A 22,701-nucleotide genomic window follows, 5' to 3' on the forward strand; every position below is an offset into this window, starting at 1 on the left:
CCAGCCTTACCACTTACTGGCTTTATGTCTTCAGCAGAGATCAACAAGGCAGGACATGACCTTTCTTAGCCTCCACCCCCTCCAAGGTCATGCAAAACAAATCAAGTTTGTGAAAGAACTTTACACAGTGCTACATTTCACTTGTATTCACATAGGACCATAGTTCACTACTGCTATACAGATCATGCGCCCTCAGCTCAGACTCTGGCAGGCCAAAGGCTTTAACAGGATCCTGTTTAGGCTCAATTTCTGGAAATCCCTTTCCTAGTTCATGCCAGTAGAGAGATGATTGGTGAAATTAAGGAGTTTACTCACGAGTAAAAAGGCCTATTCTGGGCCTGATAACAGACAGTAGGAGGCGCCATATACACATTTTCAAACCCATTCCTTTTTTCCTTTTGAAGCCTCAAATGGGCAATTTGTGGATACTGTGGATATTTTTAAGGCTTTCTTATCTCAGTTCGAGAAAAACTCAGAAGAGAAACAAGGAAGTAAATTCAAGTGCAACTGTCTCTTAATGGTAAAACCCAAGAACTCAAGGAATTTAGCCCAGTTCTCCTTCCTATTTTACAAGGAGAGATCCAGTCAGAGAAATGATTCCACAGACTGAGCAGGGGCCAGCGCAGCGGTTCTGTACCTTTCTGGCATCAAGTGATCTCTCTGGGAATTTGACAAAGCATGGTCCATCTCTCAGGAAAATGATCGTACAAAATCTTGGGCACCATTTCAGGGAGTTCATGGATCCTCTAAAGACTTACTAAAGACCTCTTCCATGATCTCCACGTTAAGAATTTGAGGCTGAGGAGGGCATGTGTTGGATGAAACTCTTACTGTAACAAAACTGTCATCTTGGAGTTTTTTCACAAATTTACCAGTTAGCGGCAGTGTCCTAAACTAGAATCACTGTCCTATAGAAACCCATGTCCTAATATGCTTGTACTGTTTCTGATTTCTGTCTAGCCTAAATTGGGCTGCAATTTAGGGTCAATTCTTTCTTATGTTGCTTTAGAGAACAGCTGGGTTCTGTTTTCTATGTGACTAACCCTTCAGAGATGTGAAGGAACTATTTTGGGGCTAGGAAGTTAATTAAGTAGTAGGATATTTAGTAGAAGGTCTTTAAAAACAGGAAGGCTTCACCTGCCCGAACTTTGAATGGGCTGGCCTACTTGAAAAGCAGGGAAGGAATGAAACCACTGAAACCACATGGGCACAAAGGCAGCCAACGCAGCCTCTTCTGTTCATTTAGAATACTCCGACTTAAAAAATTAGTACAACATTTTAGCTAAGTGGAGGAAACAAGAGGGAAGTCAGATTTAGATTAGAATAAAAATTTATTTTTGTAAAGAATTATATTTTGTATGTGCAAAAGCTGAAAATGCTCATAAAAATTACCAGCCCAGAGCTTGGATTTCCACTGGATTCACCACGTGAGACAAAAGAGTCTGTCACTTCTTCTTGCCAGGTTTCGGGGCCTTTTCTAGACCTTGGATGTGTTTTCGAGGGAGCTGATACTCTTCTATAATCCAAAAAGCACACACTCCTCAGTGGAGCACGACCTTGGCCCCCGGCTGGCCCTTCACCAGTTCCGTTTGTCTCACAATGTCATTCCACCCGGCTCAAATTCAACTTTGGGACTAACCACTTATCCTTACACCTCAAGGCTGATGTGTATATTTCTGAAATTTTCACACTGACAGCTACTTTCTGGATGTATTTCAGGCATTTATAATTTTTTTCCATGGGAGAGAACGTGTCTGTTCAGTCATATGCTCCTCTCTCTTCCTCATAACATTTCTTCTCAGTACCTTGTATAGGGTTCTTCACATAAAGGGGCTCAACTCTATAAGTTAACTGCCAGGTACTGACTGCCATAGGCCATGGAATACCTTTGCCTAATTGAGCACTTAATATATGCCAGGGCCTGAGGAAGAAAAAGGCAAGGTTTCTGGCTCAAGCAGCTCAGTGTAAGAGGAAGTTCAGACATTAGAAAAAATTAGCCAAGCTGCAGATATTAACTGGAAATACAAACACAAGTGGAAAATGCTATATTAGCAATGTTTAAAATGCTAATTTAGGGACAGGCTTCCTAGGACCCCTGGGCTAGGCCAGTGGGCCTGTGAGGCCAGGCAGGCTTGCTGTGGGAGGGCATGCTAGGTAAAGGAATAGCCCAGGTGGAAGCACACATGGGTGAACAGGCAAGGAGAATCTGGGGAACTGCAAGGACACCAGAGCGGCTGGTACCTGCAACAGGGGTGTAGGACCTGACAAAGAGAGCCTATAGGGAAGGCTGGAGTAAGGCTGGGGTTGGGCTGGGGTCAGGCTGGGAGGTCTTGCTTACTGAGCCTAGGAGTTAATTCTGAAGAAGCGTATAAAGATTTTTAGAAGGAAGTGATATGATCATATTTGTTTAAGAAAGCTGACTCAGGTAGAGATGTGAAGGCTGGTTTGAAGTGAGGACAAACTGGAGGCTGGGTTACCCAGAGTTAGTAGAAAGAACTTAGGCTTTAGTCTGGGCATGGTGGTTCATGCCTGTAATCCCAACACTTTGGGAGGCCGAGGCAGGTGGATCACCTGAGGTAAGGAGTTCAAGACCGGCCTTGCCAACATAGTGAAACCCCTTATCTACTAAAAATACAAAAATTAGCTGGGCATGGTGGCACATGCCTGTAATCCCAGCTACTCGGGAGGCTGAGGCAAGAGAATCACTGGAACCTGGAAGGCGGAGGCTGCAGTGAGCCAAGACCATACCACTGCCCTCCAGCCTGAGTGACAGAGCACTATTCTGTCTCAAAAAAAAAAAAAAGAACTTAGACTCTGGAGTCTAAAAAAGTTCCATGCCCAGTGGTATCACTCAAGTCAGATGATCTCAGGGCAAGGCACGGAACCTCTCTGAGCCTCAGTTTCCTCAGTTGCAAAACAGATAATAGCTCTGCAGCATCATTATGATTAAAAGAGATGCCTGCAAAAACCCCAACAATGGGCCTAGCACAAAAATGTGGGTGCTCACCAAATGTTTATAAAAAGGGACCAACCAGGAAGAAAACTACTCTAATAGGGAAGAGAATGCATTGAATTTGGAAGGGGCCAAAGGATCTGATTCAAACATTGGTTCCATCTTCTTGCTAGCTGCTAAAAACTAAATGGAGTGTGTGTGTGTGTGTGTGTGTGTGTGTGTGTGTGTGTGTGTGTGTGGTGTATGTATTATGCAAGTAGAGTTGGCAGGAAGGTCTTTGCTGAGCTAGACCAATGCCTCCGGCTCTTCAGAGGGAATGCTCACCAAGCAACAGCCAGCTGAGGTGGTGGACCTGGTTTCCCTGGATCTGCACCTGAAGGCTGTCCTTGGCCCCAGGGGAAGGAGTGATGGTGGTGCTAGCCTGGCATCGCTGCTGAAGGATGGCAGCCACTGAGTATGGGTCCAGACCATAGGCCTCCAAGTTCCGGACCACGGTCACCTGGGGGGACAGTGGGGACATAGACTGACGGTGGTGACTGCATTCCCTTCCCTCCAGAGGGCGTTCCAGAGCCTCAGCAGCCTCCTCCGCCCCTGTGTTCTCTGATGGCTCACCATTCCTATAATAGCACTTTTTTAATCCAAATCACTTATTTATTTTTGTGCCTCTAAATTGATTCTCTCTTTACCCCATCCAATACATGTTATATATTTAGAGGGACAGATACTCTCTGTATCACATAGAATGTCTACTTTCTTTTAAGTTTTTTCATTTCAAGTTTCATTTGAAATTTTTTTCATTTCAATTCTCCCCTTGTTACTTTAAAACAAATTCTTTCTCATTCATGACTACAGATGGTAAAGTGTGTTACTATCAGGTGCATGGGGGATGACTGCTATCAATAAAGATTATAAAAGCTCCAACTAGCCTTATGCTTGTCAATGGGCTCCAGACCCAGAGACTCTTAGAATCAGTAAGACTTTAGAGGTCGTATCTCTTCCAACTGCCCACCTGATGCATGAAGAATTTAAAACATAAATGAAAGTATAATAGTATATGAACCCACATGCACCTATCACCAGTTTCAACAATTATCAACTCATGGCCAACCTCAATTCATCTATATCCCTGTCTACTCCCCACTCCTCTATCACTTTAAAGCAAACCTTCCCAGATATCAGACCATTTCATCTATAAATATTACAGTAGGTAGCTCCAAAACCTAAGGCTCTTTTAAACATAAACACAAAGCCATCATCACACCTAAAAATAAATTAACAAACAATTGTTCCTTAATATCAAATATCTAGTCAGCAACTCAAGCATTTTTCTGTTATTCAACTTCACAAATGACAAGTATGTGACTTTGAAATAAAATAGAAAAACGTTAGTGCTTTTAAAATATCACAATTCTTCCCCTTGTTACTTTAAAACAAATTCTTTCTCATTCATGACTACAGATGGTAAAGTGTGTTACTATCAGATACGTGGGAGATGATTGCTATTAATAAAGATTATAAAAGCTCCATCACACTGCCACGTGTGTACCTATGCAACAATCTTGCATGTTCTTCACATGTACCCCAAAGCCTAAAATGCAATTAAAAAAAAAAAAAGCTTCAACTAGCCTTATGCTTGTCAACGGGCTCCAGACCCAGAGAATCTTAGAATCAATAAGACTAGAGGTTGTATCTCTTCCAACTGCTCACCTGATGCATGAAGCCCCAACTACATCCTCCCTCAATAAGTGGCCACCTAATATTTGCTTGCAGACCCTCCAGAAAAAATGTTCAATATTTTATTAAGCAATAACTTCAATTTTGGACAATTCTATTTTTCATTATTAACAGGAAATTACTGTTTAAATTATGTGTCTGGCACATAACACTCAATAAATACTATTACTAATTATTATAAAGGTTATCATTACTGGTTCTCAATGATTGAGAACCAAGTATTTCTATACCAAGTGCTTCAGCCATGGACATTATCCCCATTTTTCACACAGTAAAACTCAGACAAAAAGAGATTAAGTAACATGCTGAAGGCAGGCAGCGAGTCAACGGTTGCATGTGAACCCGGTTCTACCCAAAGCCCATGCTCATAACTACTACTACAAAGTTCTTTATTTTGAACTCAAGTCTGTGTTCTTGGAATTTCCATCTAATAATCCTATTTCTGTCTTCTCAAGGCACATAGAGTAAGTGCCCTACTTTGCCAGGGGACAGCTTTGCACATATTTGAGGAGAGATATCATTGGTTCCCCACAACTTTGTGTTGCTAAGTTAAATGCACTCAGTTCCTTTAGCAAGTTTTTTACGAGTTATTTTCGTTGAGCAAAGCCTAAGAGGTGAAAGCATGTATGGGAGCTGAACGCCCATAACATAGTTCTAAGAAAAAAATAAAAATAAAATCTTATTTACTTTTGTAATCAGGCACTAGCAAGTTTCCTAGAACAAAATCCTAGAGGGCAGTGAGTAAGGGGGGTCAGCTTTACCTGTTTCATACAGAGCCCAGTCCAGACAGACAAACATGAGTGTTTCATTAAAAATTTTGATGTATTTGAGGCCAATCTAAAAACCTCCGATCACATTAGGTCCCAGAACTTGGCAGGAACATTAAATCGCCATCCTCGAACATTGTGTCTTTTGTAAATTACCTTTTTATTAGAAGCTCTCTGTGCTAGAGTGATGTCAATTGGACAGATTTTCCCTTTCTTCACAACGGGCCCTTGTCCAGGAAAGGTCACTTGATAGGCAGGCTGTAATTTTTCCAAACACCTGAAATGGAAGTTATGAGTTGCAACAGAAAGCATTTCCTCATACCTGACCACCAGCAGGCAGTTAGGTGTAAGCTGAAACTGCAAGTTCACAACCTTGGTTGCACATTAGAATCATTCAAATCCCTAGGGAGCTGCAGCCCAGATCAGTGAAATCTGTATCTGTGACCAGGGCTACGTATTTTTTAAAGCTCCCTAAAGTGCAGCCAATGTTGACACGCGCCGATTCAAAGACAGGAACATCAGTGACCTGAGCCCCCGGAAACTGTCCAGTGACCTGGCCTTCTGAGAATCTGCTGTCTGCCTTGTGGAGGCTACTACCTGTTTCAAGAATGTGCCTTCCGCAGCCTATTGCCTGCGAGTGCTGCTTCACATTTCTGACATGTTTTATAGAATACTTTTACCATGAGGTATTTCTACCTTTTCTCTAACCAAGTTTTCTCTTGCTATCACATATATCAGAATCAACAAACTTTATCTATAAAGGGCTAGACCGTAAATATTTTGGGTTTTGCCGGTCACCTGGTCTCTTACAACTACTCAATTCTGCTGTCATAGCACAAAAGCAGCCCACAGATAACATGTACATGGATATGGTTGTGTTCCAATAAAAGTTTATTTACAAAAACAGGTGGCAGGCCAGATTTGACCCATGGGCTGTAGTCTATTGACTCCTCACAATACACTATTTTCGGTTAGGTGGAAAAGAAGGAATATTAAGAATCTTTCCTTTAAAGACTTTAAGAAACTTCCCCAGCCTTCTTTTGCTTCTGAATCTTATTGAAGTTTTTTTTTTCTTATTTTTTTAAATGCCCTCACTGACTCCTCACAATACACTATTTTCGGTTAGGTGGAAAAGAAGGAATATTAAGAATCTTTCCTTTAAAGACTTTAAGAAACTTTCCCAGCCTTCTTTTGCTTCTGAATCTTATTGAAGTTTTTTATTTTTTTCTTATTTTTTTAAATGCCCTCACTTTAACAGAATAAGTTCTTTTTTTGAGACAGGATCTCATCTTATCACCCAGGCCAGAGTATAGTGATGTGAACACAGCTCAATGCAGCCTCTACTTCCCGGGCCCATGCAATTCTACCACCTTCGCCTCCCAAAGTGCTAGGACTACAGGCACGTACACCACTGCACCTGCCTGAAGTTCTTATTTTTAATTGATTTCCTTTTTGTTGTTCCTTTCAAGTTCTCCTATGTTATATTGGCTCAAATTGTTCCAAAGACCCCCCTACATCAGAGTTCCTCAAGCCTGTGTTTATATAGACTGGCTTGGTATGAATTACAGAAAGAAAATCAAAGACTAAGATAGTGACAGTATTAAGTTCAGTGTGATCGATACTAAGGGGAGGGGATAGAAAAGTTGGAGATAGAAAACTGCCAATGCCTATTACCTGGCCAGAAGACTGTCCCATGGAAGTTTCATGACTGTATGCTGTTCATTTTTCTCTAAGATGCAGTCACATAGGACGGGATCCAGCTTCACAAGACTAAAGGGAAAGAAGAGGCAATGAAGAAATCTTAGACTTGTCTCTTCTGACCTGAAGGCTAACTCAGGATTCATCTCTCATATGTCGCTTACAGTCATTCAGGATACGAACCAATTATGGGCCCACAGTCCAGTCGGCAATGTACCTTATGGGTACATTTTTCCTAGGAAAAGCAGGAAGTGGAGGAGAAAGTGAGATGGGATAAATTCGAAAACCAGGATCCTTTGCTACTAACGAAGTGACCACAGCTTTCTAAGCTTAGCATCACAATTGGCTAGTGAGGAAGAATGAAAGGAAGTGGGAATCTTAAAAATGAAGGTGTTGGCCAGGCACAGTGGCTCACCCCTGTAATCCCAGCACTTTGGGAGGCTGAGGCAGGTGGATCACCTGAGGTCAGGAGTTCACGACCAGCCTGGCCAACATGGTGAAACCCTGTCTCTACTAAAAATACAAAAATTAGCTGGGCGTGGTGGTGGGTGCCTGCAATCCCAGGCTACTCGGAAGGCTGAGGGAGGAGAATCACTTAAACCTGGGAGGTGGAGGTTGAGTGAGCAGAGACTGTGTCACTGCATTCCAGCCTGGGCAAGAAGAGCAAAACTCTGTCTCAAAAATAAAAATAAAACATAAAATAAAATGAAGGTGTTAGGCTGGTCGGTCTCAACTTAATTATCATAACGATGTTCTTTTAAAGTAAAAATAAAATTTTTTTTGAGATGGGGTTTCACTACGTTGCCCAGGCTGCAGTGCAGTGGCATGATCACTGCTTACTGCAGCCTCAACTTCCTGGGCTCAAGCAATCCTCCCACTTCAGCCTCCCAAGTAGCTGAGACTACAGGCACGCCCTATCATGCCGAGCTAATTTTTGTATTTTTTGTAGAGATAGGGTTTCACCATGCTGCTCAGGTGGGTCTCAAACCCTTGGCCTCAAACGATCCTCCTGCCTTGGCCTACAAAAATGTTGGGATTATAGACATGAGCCACAGTGCCCAGCCGTTAAAGTAAAAAACAATTAATGGAATGCTCATCTGGTAGTTTACCATCTATATCCCCCTTAAAGAAAATTATACCGTAATGGGTACAAACATACAGTTAGAAGAAAGAAGTTTAATCTCTGATAGCAGAGTAAGGTGACTATAGTTAACGACAATGTATTGTATATGTCAAAATAGCTAGAAGAGAGGACTTAAAATGTTCCCAACACATAGAAATGGTAAACACTCGAGGTGACGATACCCCAGACACCCTGCCTGGATCATTATACACTCTGTGCATGTAACAAAATAACACCCACACCCCATAAATATGTACAAATATGTATCAGTAAAAAAACACTAAAAGCTATGATGACTCCAGTCAATTCTCTTTAAGCTTGCGTTTTATTCCTTACAATAGCCACTTAAAGATGATTCCTGGGTATTTGTGAGAGAATATTCACTTAGTTTAAAGTCGATGTTGACCGCATACATGGATCTGAACACCCCAGACAGTAGCTTTGGGGATCCACTGCATGTGGTTTGGAAACCACTGCTCTTGGTTACTTCTAAGATGCTATGGTTTTCTATTCCCCTCCCTGACATCCTCCCCAAATGTGTCTATGTCTGATAAAGGTGAAGACCCAAAAAGACAGATCTAGCACTCCTTCTCATGTACTCACTTTTTGTTGTCTGTGTCAACCAGGTCATTTTTCTTGGCATAGTTAATGATGATTGATCGGACCTCACTGCCCTCCAGAAAGCTCCCCTTCCTAGGTGAGGAGAAGTGACCCCGGGGGTTAGTTCACGCTGTACCATGAGACAAACTACAGATGCCCAGACTTACGCCCTGCTGAGCCGGGGACTGTCCTCAGCTTTCGGCCTCTAGTTTCTTCCCTTTTCCTGACTGAAGTGAGCATGACCACACAAAGAATAATTACAGGCAGAAAAGGGTGAGACCTACTCATTCATTTAGTCCAGAGGAACTTCCCCAGGGAAGGAGGCTAGGAGCTGGATTTGGGAGAAGGGGAGAACACGGGCAGAGCAGGTTTTGCCAGTCACAAAAGAGCACTACTCAGGTTGAGAGGAACTGTAGGCCGGAACACCAAGCAGGCAGAGAAGGGCTGCTCTCCAAAAACTCACTTGTGGCCAGACTCCTGGAAGAGCAGGGTCATGCTGGCTGGGACACAGTAGAGGGGTTTTATATCTGGAGGGTGATAGGGCTGTTCCCTGCTACCCTCCTGGATAGTCTGGGAGGTCGGGGAGGGCTCGGGCATGACGAAAGATGTAATCCTAAAACCCAGCAGAAGGAAAGAAAAAACACATTTTATACTAGCATCTCAGCAATCCCCAGTCCGTGGCCCAGGTGCCCTGGGGCCAGCTGGGCTACAGTGACAGGCCCCCTGCACTCACCTCGGGTGTTTCCAGTCCACAGCCACAATGCTCTCCACCCCTTTGCTCAGCTCCTTCACCTGTATAATCTGCTCCTGCTGCATTTGCTGCAGGAACTTAGAGAGCTAAGGGAGAGAGGGCCAGTGGTAGGGGACTTCATTGATTCCACACACATACTGAGCACCCAGGATGTGCCAGAGTAAGCTAGGCAGGGACTGTGCAGGGATATGAGACAGCCTCTGCCTTTATCAACCAGAAACTGGGAGGCCCCCAACCTGAGGGCCAGGGAGCAAGAAGCTGCTAGAGACTAACCAGTGAGGCCGTTCAGAACCCTAATCAGATATAAAGGACTCAAAGAAGAAAGGAGAGTGAGTGCCACCAACTGCCTCAGCCCAGGGAGAGTTTCTTTCTTCCCCCTTATACTTGGAGCCAAAAAGCTTAATTCTAGCCCTGGTAGACAGGGCTTCCCCAGCATCCATCTGGCTTGTGTCGTACGTGCCCCTTACACAACTCTCTGCACGGGTCTGCAAAGAAGATTCCTGCTTACCTTTTTGTAGCTTGACTTCTTTATGTCCACTTGTCGTCCTTCAGGGCTGATGGCAGATGGAAAAGGCAAGTTAAGCTAACGAGCAGTCATGCTGGGACCTGCCTGACACTGAGACGAGGGCCTTTTTCCTCAGCCTTCCTCCCCCACCTTCAGAGAGAGGCCACAGGCCACTCTCTACCTAGGGGTGGCATCAGAGAGGGGTGCAGACTATGGGACATTCTAAACCAGTGCTGTTCAACAGAGCTTTCCATAGATGTGGAATGTTCTCTGTGTTGTCTAACAGGGCAGCCATTAGCCTCATGTGGGTAGTAAGCACTTCAAGTGTGACTCATGTGACCAAGGGAACTGAATTTTAAATTTTATATATGTAAATTGATTTAAACTGAAAATAGTCACATGTGGTCAGTGGCTACTGCATTGGATTCAGCCTTAGATTCCCCCCAGACCAGACAACTTTCTGTGGCCTCCAAAGTTCCAACAGCAAACTCACACTGTGGGCAGCCAGGCCCAAAGTGGGGCCCAGCAAGCTGCATCCTGGGGCCAGGTCCGGCCCACTAATTACTTATCTACTGTCTACGGTCACATTAGTGCTACAATGGCGGCATCAAATAGTTGCAACAGAGATGGTATGGCCTGCAAAACTGAAAATATTCGTATTTCCTACCTGGTCCTTTACAGAAGAGTGTGCTGTGGATTCTCAAGGAGTCCTTCTAGAATCCACCCTAGAATCTTATCCTACAGAATATTCTGGGGCTCCTTTCTCAGTTATTTGTAACTCAAGAAAGTCAGGACAAATAATGAAGTATCCCTCCACACATTCCAGATACCACACCTGCACAGAATAGCTTAAAGAAGCCTAAGTATGAATGGGAAGAGATTACATTAAAAGTCACTTTTAAAAAAATCACAGCCAGATTCTCAAAAATAAATAAATTCAGGCCGGGCACAGGGGCTCACGCCTGTAATCCCAACACTTTGGGAGGCTGAGGCAGGTAGATCACTTGAGGTTAGGAGTTCAAGACCAGCATGGCCAACATGGTAAAACCTTGCCTCTACTAAAAATACAAAAATTAGCTGGGCCTGGTGGCATGTGTCTATAATCCAAGCTACTTGGGAAGGCTGAGGCAGGAGAATCTCTTGAACCTGGGAGGCAGAGGTTGCAATGAGCCAAGATGACACCACTGCACTCCAGCCTGGGTGACAGTGAAATTGTGTCTCAAAACAATAATAGAAAGAAAATAAATAAATTAATTAAATCTCAGGGTAAAAATCAATAAGCAAACCTCTTGATATGATTTACTGAATGCTTATTATGTGTCAGGCTATATAATCTTTACAGCAATCCCATGATTATTGGAAATTAGGACTCAGAGAAGCCCAGTAACTAGCTAAAACGCACCTTGCTCAAACACCCTGGAGAGCTAGCAGTTGAGCCCATATGGCTGTCTTCAAAATCCAGGTTCCATCCACATGCAATACTACCTCTCCTGGTGGCTTGTGTTTTTGGATGGGGTGGGCCAGGATGGAGGGGGGTGATCACACCAATTCATCCACCTAATAAAACCTAATCTGGGCCCCCACCTACTTTTCAGAAGTGTGAGGAGGTTGAATGCTCTAGAAGAAACCTCCTGACAAAGAGGCTGCTCTGGGACACTTCCTGCACAGGACAGGCTGCCAGATTTGTGAGGTTGCCCAGAACCCCCACAGCAGAGGAAATGTTCATGGAATATCAGGAATTTTAACTTACCAGTCCTCAATATCCTTTCATTGGTTAAAATTTAAGATTTTGTTTTAACAGCCTGGCAAGCTAAAAATTCAGTTTTTAGAACCCAAGAACGAATTTATTTGTTAGATAAGCCACTCCCTCCACTCTTTCCACAGCATGTCCCTCAGCCAGTTCCCACATCGGCCTCATTCTGTCCTACTGCCAAGGATCACACGTGAGACCCTGGCCCCATCCTCCAGCCCACATCAGTGCTTTCCATACCAGCAGGAGAACATGTGGCTGCCAAGGAAAGTGCTGGTGAGTAAAGGGAGGTCAGCCTTTTTGACTCGGCACTTCAAGGCATGCAAGAAGCATCGTTGTAACAACTCATCCATTTGCTCTGCAGGGAAAAGACAAGAGCCACATCCTTCCTGAGGGATACAGCACACCTGGTAAAAGAAACTGACCCCCAGCTTCATCCCTACCTCACACCCTTGGCTCTGAAAGGAACCCATTCCCAGGTACCAAAGCTCCCAGACTCTCTTGAGCACTGAGCCTTTGAAGAGGGTTGACCCCAGAGAAGGGGTCAAGCTACAAAGTCCCACCAAGCTAGGAGTGTTCACCCAGAGAAGTCGACCCAGAAGAAACCTTGGAGGGCTTGTAGCTGAAAACAGGCAAATGCCAGGGGAGATTAGCGCCCAGGAAGACGTGACTTATGTGGAAAGGACTCAAAAACAAGATGTGAAAGGGCTACTGCACCACCCTCATAGAAGATAAGTACCTTCCCCTCCTCCCACGGAGCTTCAGGGCCATTCTAGTCAGCAGTGAAGGGGAGCTCATCAGGCTCCCAAATTGAGAGGCAGGGAGATGGACCCTTCTACTCCCAGAGGTATACCTTGAAGCGTTTTGCCATCTGTGGAGTCTTGGTTCAGGCCCCCGATGCTGGTGTCTTCTGAGGCTTCTGAGAGGGACTTCTCCTCACACACCTGATGAACCTCCCCATTCTCCTCTTCTCCCTCCAGAGTCATGTGCCTCATGTCTCCCCGCAGGGTGGAGTCCACCTGGACAGCCCCCTTCTCTTCACAGACATCTGCTGAATTCAGGGCCAGTGGAGCAATGGAAGGTAGAGAGGACTTGTTTCCAGACCGCCTGGAAAAATCTCATGTCAGAAACACCAACAGCAGCCACAATACTCTCCAACCCTGGCCACAGAAGAGACAGCGGTGACGTCAAAGATAGCAAAGAGCCAACATGCAGGAGTGGCCAGGAGGGGCAGAGAGCCTGTGCCCTCATCTCAAGTGCATTTTCAATTCTGGGCCCCAAAAGTCCCATGCCTCAGTTTCCTCCTCTCTGAGATGGAGAGAATAAGTCTTGTCCCCTCCCTATCCCAAAAGAATACTATTAATAGACACCCCAGGACTAACAAAGATTAAAGAAAAAACAGTTTACGATGGACTCCCAAAAATGTTCCCTCCATCTGAGTTAATAAAAAAACCAATTTGAATTAAATATGAACAATAAGATCGCCAATGCATCTGTAATATCTGTTTGGTGAAATGCAAACCCAGGCTCAGCATATGTAATAAAACACAAACACGTGGACTGCTCAAGGACTGCAAAATCAATGGCATCTGTGCTACATCAAATGCAGTCGAACTTGGGAAGCAGAGGTTATCATGGTTTTATGCCACGAAGCCTTAGGAAGACAGGGAAAAAGCGATACCACAGAGCAAAGCACACAGAGAAGCAAAAAGCTTTATCTCAGCCAACATTCTGCAAATCAAACTAAGTTTTAACCAATAAATATGGCAATGCTTATCAGTATTGTTCACAGGAAAGCCGAAGGGTATGTTAGGGCTATTCTGATCAGGTAAATACCGTAAATATTTTTTTCGAGGTGCAGGGAGAGAAACAAAGCAGCTGCTGCTAAAACAAACTCTTGACCTTGATTGCTGCTGCCCAGACTGATAGTTAAAAAACAAGGGACAGCCAGGCGCAGTGGCTCATGCCTATAATCCCAGCACTGTGGGAGGCTGAGGCAGCCAATCACCTGAGGTCAGGAGTTTAAGAACAGCCTGGTCAACATGGTAAAACCCTGTCTCTACTAAAATTACACACACAAAAAAATTTGCCAGGCATGGTGGCAGGTGCCTGTAATCCCAGCTACTCGGGAGAGTGAGGCAGGAGAAATCACTTGAACCCGGGAGGTGGAGGTTGCAGTAAGCTGAGATCCCATCTCAAAAACAAAACAAAACAAAAAACAAAAAAACCAAGGTACTAAGAAAACATCAGTCACCAGCCCTCAAATATCTAAAAGCAGGCTAAAATGAGGTTATATCTCCAGCAAAGGAGGACTTGGCCAGTACTTGTAAAATTAACAATTCCGGCCGGGAGCGATGGCTCACACCTGTAATCCCAGCACTTTGAGAGGCCTAGATGGGTGAATCACATGAGGTTAGGAGTTTGAGACCAGACTGGCCAACATGGTGAAACCCTGTCTCTACTAAAAACACAAAAATTTGCTGGGCATTGTGGCACATGCTTGTAATCCCAGCTACTTGGGAGGCTGAGGTAGGAGAATTGCTTGAACTCAAGAGGTGAAGGTTGCAGTGAGCTGAGATCACGCCATTGCACTCGAACCTGGGCAACAAGAGCAAAACTCCATCTCAAAAAAAAAAATTAATAATTCCAAGACTGGGTTATAAAACGTAAGAATGACTGTACCAACAGGCCACAATACTTGACTAAATGTGTTTTCTGAGAAAAGTGTTGCTTACTGTTTTGGCAAACTGACAAGAAGATAACCAGAAAAACGAACAGGTACATGTCTCAAGAATGCAACCTTTACAGTCAGAATGCTTTACTTCCATGACGGGGAGGAGTCTGGAATGTGAAATCTGAATAACATAAAAGTATTCAGGTTATTGTCCTGGTGCCTAAAGGTCTACCCAGCCATGATTTGGATTCAGAAGCACTCATCATGGGGCTATGTGATGCCTAAAATGTGCACAGCAGCTAGGGCCAGATTGACCAAGGCTATAAAAAAAATGAATATCACTGTAGAGGGGCAGAGCAGACAATTCCTAAGGTCTTCTTTCAGGTCTAAGATTCTATAATTCACTTAGAAAATAACCAAAGTTCTCTCTCATTACTTGTCCAAACAGGGGAAAAAATTATTTTCTTTATATTTGGCAAGGAAATAAAAGTCTGGAGTCAGCAACTTGCTTAATGACATGGCTAGGACCAAAACTCTCACTCCTGAATCTCAGGCCCCATCCTCTCCCCACCTGCCTTGGCTGTCTGTGAAACAGAAGAAACTCTATACTCACCACAAGTGGTCCTGGTAAGTGTGGAGCACAGAGAAGCCCCTTCCCTTCAGGCCTGAAGTAAGCATCTCAGCTGTGGACATGGCTGCCACTCCAATGGCTACAGGGGCTCTAAAAAGAAAGAAGCCAGAGACCAGGGTCAAGAACGTCTGCAGGAAGGGCACGTGTTAGGATCATCTTCTGACACATGTGGTAGAAATACCAGGGTTGCCAATGTGAAGGTCTTGTATCATAAAACCAAACTCAGTCCACTTTCAGTTTTCTTCAGATTACCTATAAATTTCAAAAATCCTTTGACCAAACATTAAACTTCTGTGTTAGCAACTCTTCTGCTGACTTTATCACTGCCTTTGTTTTATTCCTACTGTGAATTAAATCCAGGTGAGACTTGGAAGGATATTTAATGTTCCCTTTCATTAATTTCAAAAATATAAATTATTTCCTCTACCTTAAAGAAGTCATAGCAATCCCATAAGGAAGTTTTAAGGTGGGGGCAACTCATATATCATAAATTAGGCTGAGGGTTGCCACAGGGAAGAGAGAAGAGACACACAGCAGGGCAAAGTGGAGAAGTTCCTCCTGAGTTGACTTTATAAGAGGGTTGCTCAGTGCAACTGTGTATCTAAGAACTGGATATTTCCCGTATATCAAAAACAACCACATAAATAGTAACTACAGTAACTTCCAAAGCCTAGATGAGAAATCTCTGTCAGATGAGTAAATCTCTGTTACTCGAGTACTGATCAATCAGATATTACCTGTAAGGGTGGGTGACTAGCTGGATAACAGTCAGGGAATACATAAGCCTGGCAAGGTAGCCAAGGTCCAAGTAGGAGTTTCCAACACTTAAACTTACTCTAAACCTGGTAGCTGTGCTAACGTACCTATAGGTCAGTTCCTGCCACAAAATCTGAATCTGGCTTCTTTCCCAGTTCTTAAAAGAAGGTTTTTCTCTTCTACCCCTGAAAGGTCAATGGCTTGAGAACTCCAGTCTTGAACATGACTTGTATTTTTAACAACCCCTCATACCCTTAGCCCCAACACAAACCATCCACAGCTCCACCCCCGTATACACTCCAAAGGCTAAAGTGAACAGGTCAAATATCCATTTACATAGTTTCCTCCTACCTCAGATAGAATATTAGGGGAGAAAAACAGTGATGCCATCATTCTTTTCAACTGTAATTTCTGCTATAGGTAAATGAAAGTTTCTAGATGCTTGGTTTCAAAGCATTCAAGGAAAATAGAAGAATATGAGTAGCAAAAATAAGATCTTTAAACACTGATCCCTCTCATGCCTACCATCGCTCTTTCTTTCTCTCTCAAAGAAGAAATTATCAATATAATGAGTCCATCTTGGTCATCTCCATGGAAAAAAACAAGTGAGATCTCGTTTTTCACTCACTAGCATAACACAAATGAAGATGACCCATCATATCCAGTATTGGCAAGTGTACAGGGAAATAGGCTCTATATATACTGCAGGTAGGAGTAAAAACTGATACAGCTTGTTTGTTGGAAAACAGAAAATACACATGATCTTCAACCTAAGAGTTCTGCATTTTAATATCTACTCTGGAAAAATACTGGCAATGGTGTCCCTAAAGGCATCAATAAGATAACGTTTGTAATAGAAACAAACTGGAGGCAACTCAACATCCACCAGGAGAGGGCCTCTTCCATCATCACACAGAAGGTCAAAAGATTTGGCAGATCTGTTTCCTCTGACATGGAAAATGCCATATTTAAATACTAAGATGTAACAGTTTAAAAATAAAAAGAAAATGTCTGCACTATATTAAGTGAAAAAAATACCACATACACAGTATAATTTTACTTGAATTTTTAAACACACATACCCTAAGCCATATATTTTTATATGCACAGGTATATATGTGTAGAACAACAGCAAGAAGGACACATCAAATTGAAAACGGTTATTTCTAGGAGAAAAAGATTGTGGGGCGAGGGGGGGCTTTTGATTTTTCAGAGTGATTCATACAATTACTTCTTATTTTTAAAAAGAGGCAGTGGAGGCTAGAAGCAGTGACTCATGTCTGTGATCCCAACCCTTTAGGAGGCAAAGGCAGGAGTATCGTTTGAAGCCAAGAGTTTGAGACCAGCCTGAGCAACAGAGTGAGATCCTGTCTGTATGTCAACTGTACTGTATCTCAATAAAGCTATCAAAAATAATTTAAAGATGAGGATGATGATATGGATATAGGGAGAAAGTGTGAGGGTGATGAAAGATAATGAAAAGACCAAAAAAAGGTCACAAACAGAATGACAACTAAATGCAATTTGGTATCTTAGGTCGGATACGTGAACAGAAAGAAGACAGTAGTGAAAAAACTGGGGAAATGTGAATCAAGTCTGTAGTTTAGTTAGCAGTACTGTGCCAATGTTAATTCCTTAGCTGCAATAATATATATTGTGGTCACTTAAGAGGCTACCATTAGCAGAAGCCAGGTAAAGAGCAAGTCAGAACTGTACTATCTTTGCAACTCTTCTGTAAATCTAAAAAAATGAAAATTCTAAGAAAACAGAGCAGCAACAGCAAACAGCAAATACACTCGGCCCAGACTCATGGACTTCCCATAGGCTCGCGGCCATTCCCCTGCTGACCCACTCTCTGCTTCTTCCAGAACCAATTTTTGCTTTCACTCTTTTTTTCACATGCTTTACAAGTTATCATTCCCCTCCAACTTCTCTTTCACGTAAGATTTTCCCCCAGAGGCATGGTGGCCTGGCACAGTACCTGTTCCCCACTAAGGAAATGGCACAGAGGTCGCCCTTCTGTATCTGAGGCAGACCAGCAGGGGGCATCACTAGTCCAGGCAGCATCAAATCTGCAATGAACAAAACAAAAACATCACAACCTGCACTGAACCTCCACCTAACTCTGTTTTACTTCATCATTTCCTCACTCACTCAACAAAAAAATAGTTATTAAGTATCAACGATGTTATTCACAATAAAAATGAAAAATGGCAACTTCAGTATCAGACCTTCTCCCCTTAGGGGTCTAAAGGTCAGAGTTTGAGTGTCCTGGCCCAGGCACAGTGTCTCACACCTGTGGCTTACGCCTTTAATGACCACTTTGCCCATCCAATAGCAGGATATTTGTTTTGATTCAAATGATGGTTTCTAAGCCAGGAGTGGGAACCTTCACTTCCTCTCCAGACTCAGCTCCTAAACAGTCTTCTGGCATCAAAGAGGTACTCTTGGCCAGGTACAGTGGCTCACGCCTGTAATCCTGACACTTTGGGAGGCCGAGACAGGTAGATCATTTGAGGTTGGGAGTTCAAGACCAGCCTGGCCAGCATAGTGAAACCCCATTTTTACTAAAAGTATAAAAATTAACCAGGCATGGTAGTACACGCCTATAATCCTAGCTACTTGGGAGGCTGAGGAAGGAGAATCACTTGAATCTGGGAGGCAAAGTTTACAGTGAGCCAAGATCATGCCACTGCACTCCAGCCTGGACAACAGAGTGAGTCCTTATCTCAGAAAAAAAAAAAAAGTTTGAGTATCCTATAACATGATCTGTCTTGTCCTAGTTTCCTAAACTCAGCTTATTGATTTACAGTACAGCATATGGTGGTTCACAAAGTACTTTTACAACCCTTATTTAAGCCTTACAACAGGGCCAGAGAGGCCCAGAGATCTGTGGAACTGGCCAAGTGAGAAACATAAAACACACAGGGGAAAACATTCTTCGACTACACAAAACCAGGAATTGGCTAAGTTTATTAAATCAGTTGGCCTTTGCTAAGTTGTTTCCAGCCAATAGCCAGAACATAGGAAAATCCTCTTACCTGCTCCCCCTACCAGTTTCTCAAGTACCGGAGGCCATGTTGTAAATGTTGGCAGAAGATCAGGATAGGACCACAGCGTGTACACTGCCCAAAAAGAGATCCAGAAAATAGTACCACTTAAAAATCCAATCTTCTAGAGAAATGGAAAGGTCTAACACTATGGTCGCTTTAATTAGAATAAGGAAAGAAACTCAACTCAAAGCTAAAGAGAAGGTTGTAAGGGAATGCCCAGAGAGGTTTCATTTTTGAGGAAGAAAAAAACCTAAGAAACTGGTGTCACTTGAGATTTGGAGGTACCTAGATTGCAGGAGCAGCAATGGCCACAGTGGACAAAAAAGTGAGAGCAAAGAACCAATGAAGCTTTTATGTATGGCTTCAGAAGCAAGTAACCTAAGAACAGGGAGCCAGCTATACAAAATTTTCAAACTTTCCCATGTTTAAAATTTTTATCCCCTGTTTCCATAGTGATTAGCAGTAAAATTCCTAGGTCAAAAAGCATTGTGGTTGTCTTCAGGTACAGCAAGGAAGTGAGATCAGGGGCAGGAGTGGCCTAAGGATATTGCATTGCATGGCTGCAGCCAACCCTGGAGGATGAAAAGCCCCAAGTTACAAAGTAGGTGCAGCAGCTATGGAAAAGAGAAAAGGAGACTTTGTCCCTGAGATTTGTGACAGAGAAGGCAAAGAATCTTAGAAAGCCAGTGGCAGCCTAAAAAGTCCCTGTGAGACATCTGGTTAAAGTACATCATGAAAACAGCAGGGTATGTAGCCTATCAATCCAGCTTCTTTCCTATCACAGCATCTCTTTTCAGTATTTTAGGAAAATCCTGCTGCAGAGAGTTTTAAGAAACATTTTTTAGGACAGGCACCCTGCTCATGCCTGTAATCCCAACACTTTGGGAGACTGAGGCAGGAAAATCACTTGAGCTCAAGAGTTCAAGACGAGGACGAGCAACATAGCGAGACCTTGTCTCTACTAAAAATTTTAAAAGTAGCCAGACATGGTGGCATATGCCTGTAGTCCCAGCTACATAGGAGGCTGAAGTGGGAGGATCCCTTGAGCACAGGAAGTTGAGGTTACAGTGAGCTATGATCACACCACTGCACTCCAGCCTGGGTGACAGAGTAAGCAGAGTAAGACCTTAACTCTCTCTCTCTATCTCTGTGTGTGTGTGTGTGTATTTACATGCCGTGAAATTCCATCCTTTTCAAGACCTCTGCTCTATCCCTAGTTGACCCACTGTAAACTTCTCAGTCACTGTTCCTTCATCTCAGAACTTCCCTTTGCAACCACCCTTTATGTTAACCCTTTTTTAATCCCTCCTATAGTGGTTTTGCATAGGAGAAAACCTTTTGCATCATAGAATTGAAAGTTCCAATTCTAGGAATCCTAGGTCCATAAAGATCCTTGGGGATGGTATTAGGAGATTTTGTGCTTATTTTATGGGAGACAGGTTAATGGAAGAAGCAGAAGGAGAGGTTAGGCAAGAACTACCTAATGATAATGGCCATCTTCTTCCTGTTGTCATACCTGTTGGATACAGATTTTTCTCCAGTTCAAAGAGGATGGGGTTACCACCACTCACATATACAGTCACCGCATCCCCCTTGTGAGCATACAACTTCACAATGTTGAGATCCTCCTTTCCAGGTACTAACTCAGAGACTTGATCTGTTCCAAGGGTGGGGAAAGCAGTTGTCACATCAGCTCGAAGCTTTCTCCTGTAGAAAGCACACCAGCACTGTGAATCCTGCCTGGATGGGCTTTAATAAATATCAAGAACACAAAACAGCTCCCTATAAAATCACAAGGGCCAAAGAAAGATTTCCTGGTTTAAGATGTCCTAGTCTCACACTCTTCGGAAACATCCTAAACCCGTTTTCATCCATTGTCATTTATTTTCACTCATTCCTGGGGCATGTCTTTCCATTTTATGGGTGAGAAAACAGCCCCAGTGAACAACACAAGTTAGCCTGACGCAGGAAACAGCCCTGCCTTCCTGACTGCATGCCTAGCCCTTGGGCCCACTCCTTTCTCATATATGCTTTGAAAATCTGCCAGTTTACGATTAAATAACTATACCATGACACCTATAAACAACTATAAAGCACTGGTTACAAAACTCCAGACACAATCTCCATTTGTGACCCCGTCTGAACAGATACAGTTCTCCTTACCATGTGTGCCTTATTCTCTCCCACCTCAGTTTCCAGCTGTCTCTCCTGCCAGAAGTAATCACGGGTCATTTTTTTCTCTCACACTTTTAATTATTGGTATCCCATCCAATCTCTCCCAAGGGACACTAAGCTCTTGGGAGGGCAGGAACCCTGTATTCCTTCATTTCTGCATCCTCCACAACACCTTAAATAGTCTACAGTCAGTAAACGCTGACCTAACTACGTTTTCTTTAGAACTCACTAGAATATCCAAAAGAGAGTCAGGTCCCCTCTCCATTCTTACCTCAAAATGTATCTAAACCACCCGTGCCTCCTAGGGTCCCTTCCCTGGCATATCCCTCGGCCTTCATCCGAGGATGTCGGCAGAGACCAGCGAGGGCTATGGGCCAGCCGGGCCCAAGAGATGTCTGGCTGTTCTGGTGGGCAGAGCAGGCCCCTTTCCTCCCTCACCTGTCCGACCCTTTGATGGCCGTGTTGGACTTGACCCGAAAGGCCTTGGCAAACATGTCTGCTGGGGTGGTCTGGGGAAGAGGAGAGCACAGAAACCAAGGAATGTCAAGAAAGCGAGAGCGAAGCGCCTGCCCGGCCCGTAGCCCTGGAGGCAGCCATGCTGGGGCCCGGCAGCGAAAAGGGCCCGGCTGGAAACCTGGGCCACACAGCTTCTTGGCCGTTGCCGCTGGGGAGGCCGCGGCCGCCCCTAGTGGCGATGCCGGGAACTAAAGCTGGCCGGGGCGGGGCGGGGCCCAGGGAACGCCCCTCCCCCGCCCTCCGTCCCATCCCCTCGAGGGCCTGGGTTTGCGCCTGCGCGAGCTACTGGTGTTTGCGCCTCGGTGGAGACTCAGCCACGCCAACAGCGATTGGGTTTATTTCCTTCCAGTCCGTCAGCCTAGTAATTTCCTAGAGTGGAAGCTCTGCAAGCTCCCATTCCATTCGGTTTGGTTCATTTATTAACTCATAAACATGAGTTAAGCCCTCTGTCGGGCGCGGTGGCTCAAGCCCGTTATCCCAAACTTCGGGAGGCCGAGCGGGGCGGGTCGCTTGAGCCCAGAAGTTCGAGACCAACCTGGGCAACATGGTGAAACACATCTCTATAAAAAATAAAAAAATAAGAAGAAAAGAAAAATTCAGCCGTGTGTGGTGGCGCATGCCTGGGGAGGCTGAGGCAGGAGGATGGCTTGAGCCCAGGAGGCGGAGGTTGCAGTGAGCCGAGATGGTGCCACTGCACCCCAGCTTGGGCAACAGAGCGAGACTCCGTATCAAACAAACAAACAAAAAGACCTTGCAGGCCTTTTGAATATTTTTCTTTGTCTTATTGTATTTTGTTTATTTGGAGACAGCATCTCTCTCTGTCACCCAGGCTGGAGTGCAGTGGCACAATCTCAGCTCAATGCAGCCTCCACCTCCCGAGCACAAGTGATCTATACATTTCAGCCTCCCGAGTAGTTGGGATTACAGGCTCCCACCACTACAACCGGCTAATTTTTGTGTGTTTTGTAGAGACAGAGGTATCACCTTGTTGCCCAGCCTGGTGTCAAACTCCTGA

The 22,701-nt window shown here is 44.1% G+C and overlaps 1 protein-coding gene across 3 annotated transcripts; it reads right to left on the reverse strand.

Moving 5' to 3' along the window:
* Nucleotides 1–1,312: 1,312 nt before the first annotated feature.
* On the reverse strand, nt 1,313–21,794 carry EIF2D (eukaryotic translation initiation factor 2D). Of its 3 annotated transcripts, none has more exons than XM_002760731.7 (15): nt 21,609–21,794; nt 20,512–20,702; nt 18,984–19,067; nt 17,924–18,014; nt 15,169–15,276; nt 12,735–12,988; nt 12,122–12,239; nt 10,135–10,180; nt 9,609–9,712; nt 9,339–9,488; nt 8,879–8,968; nt 7,129–7,224; nt 5,611–5,731; nt 3,278–3,452; nt 1,313–1,516 (listed from the first exon to the last, which is right to left on the reverse strand). In XM_002760731.7, exons 1-15 carry the CDS (start codon nt 21,662–21,664, stop codon nt 1,446–1,448), a joined length of 1,755 nt encoding a protein of 584 aa, XP_002760777.2. In that variant the 5' UTR covers nt 21,665–21,794; the 3' UTR covers nt 1,313–1,445. The 3 variants fall into 3 exon arrangements, with proteins under 3 accessions (XP_002760777.2, XP_078213136.1, XP_035136981.2); XM_078357010.1 differs by having other exon boundaries at nt 21,442–21,794; XM_035281090.3 differs by lacking the exon at nt 9,339–9,488.
* Nucleotides 21,795–22,701: the final 907 nt, after the last annotated feature.

Source organism: Callithrix jacchus, chromosome 19, assembly GCF_049354715.1.
Source record: "Callithrix jacchus isolate 240 chromosome 19, calJac240_pri, whole genome shotgun sequence".
Taxonomy (NCBI): domain Eukaryota; kingdom Metazoa; phylum Chordata; class Mammalia; order Primates; family Cebidae; genus Callithrix; species Callithrix jacchus.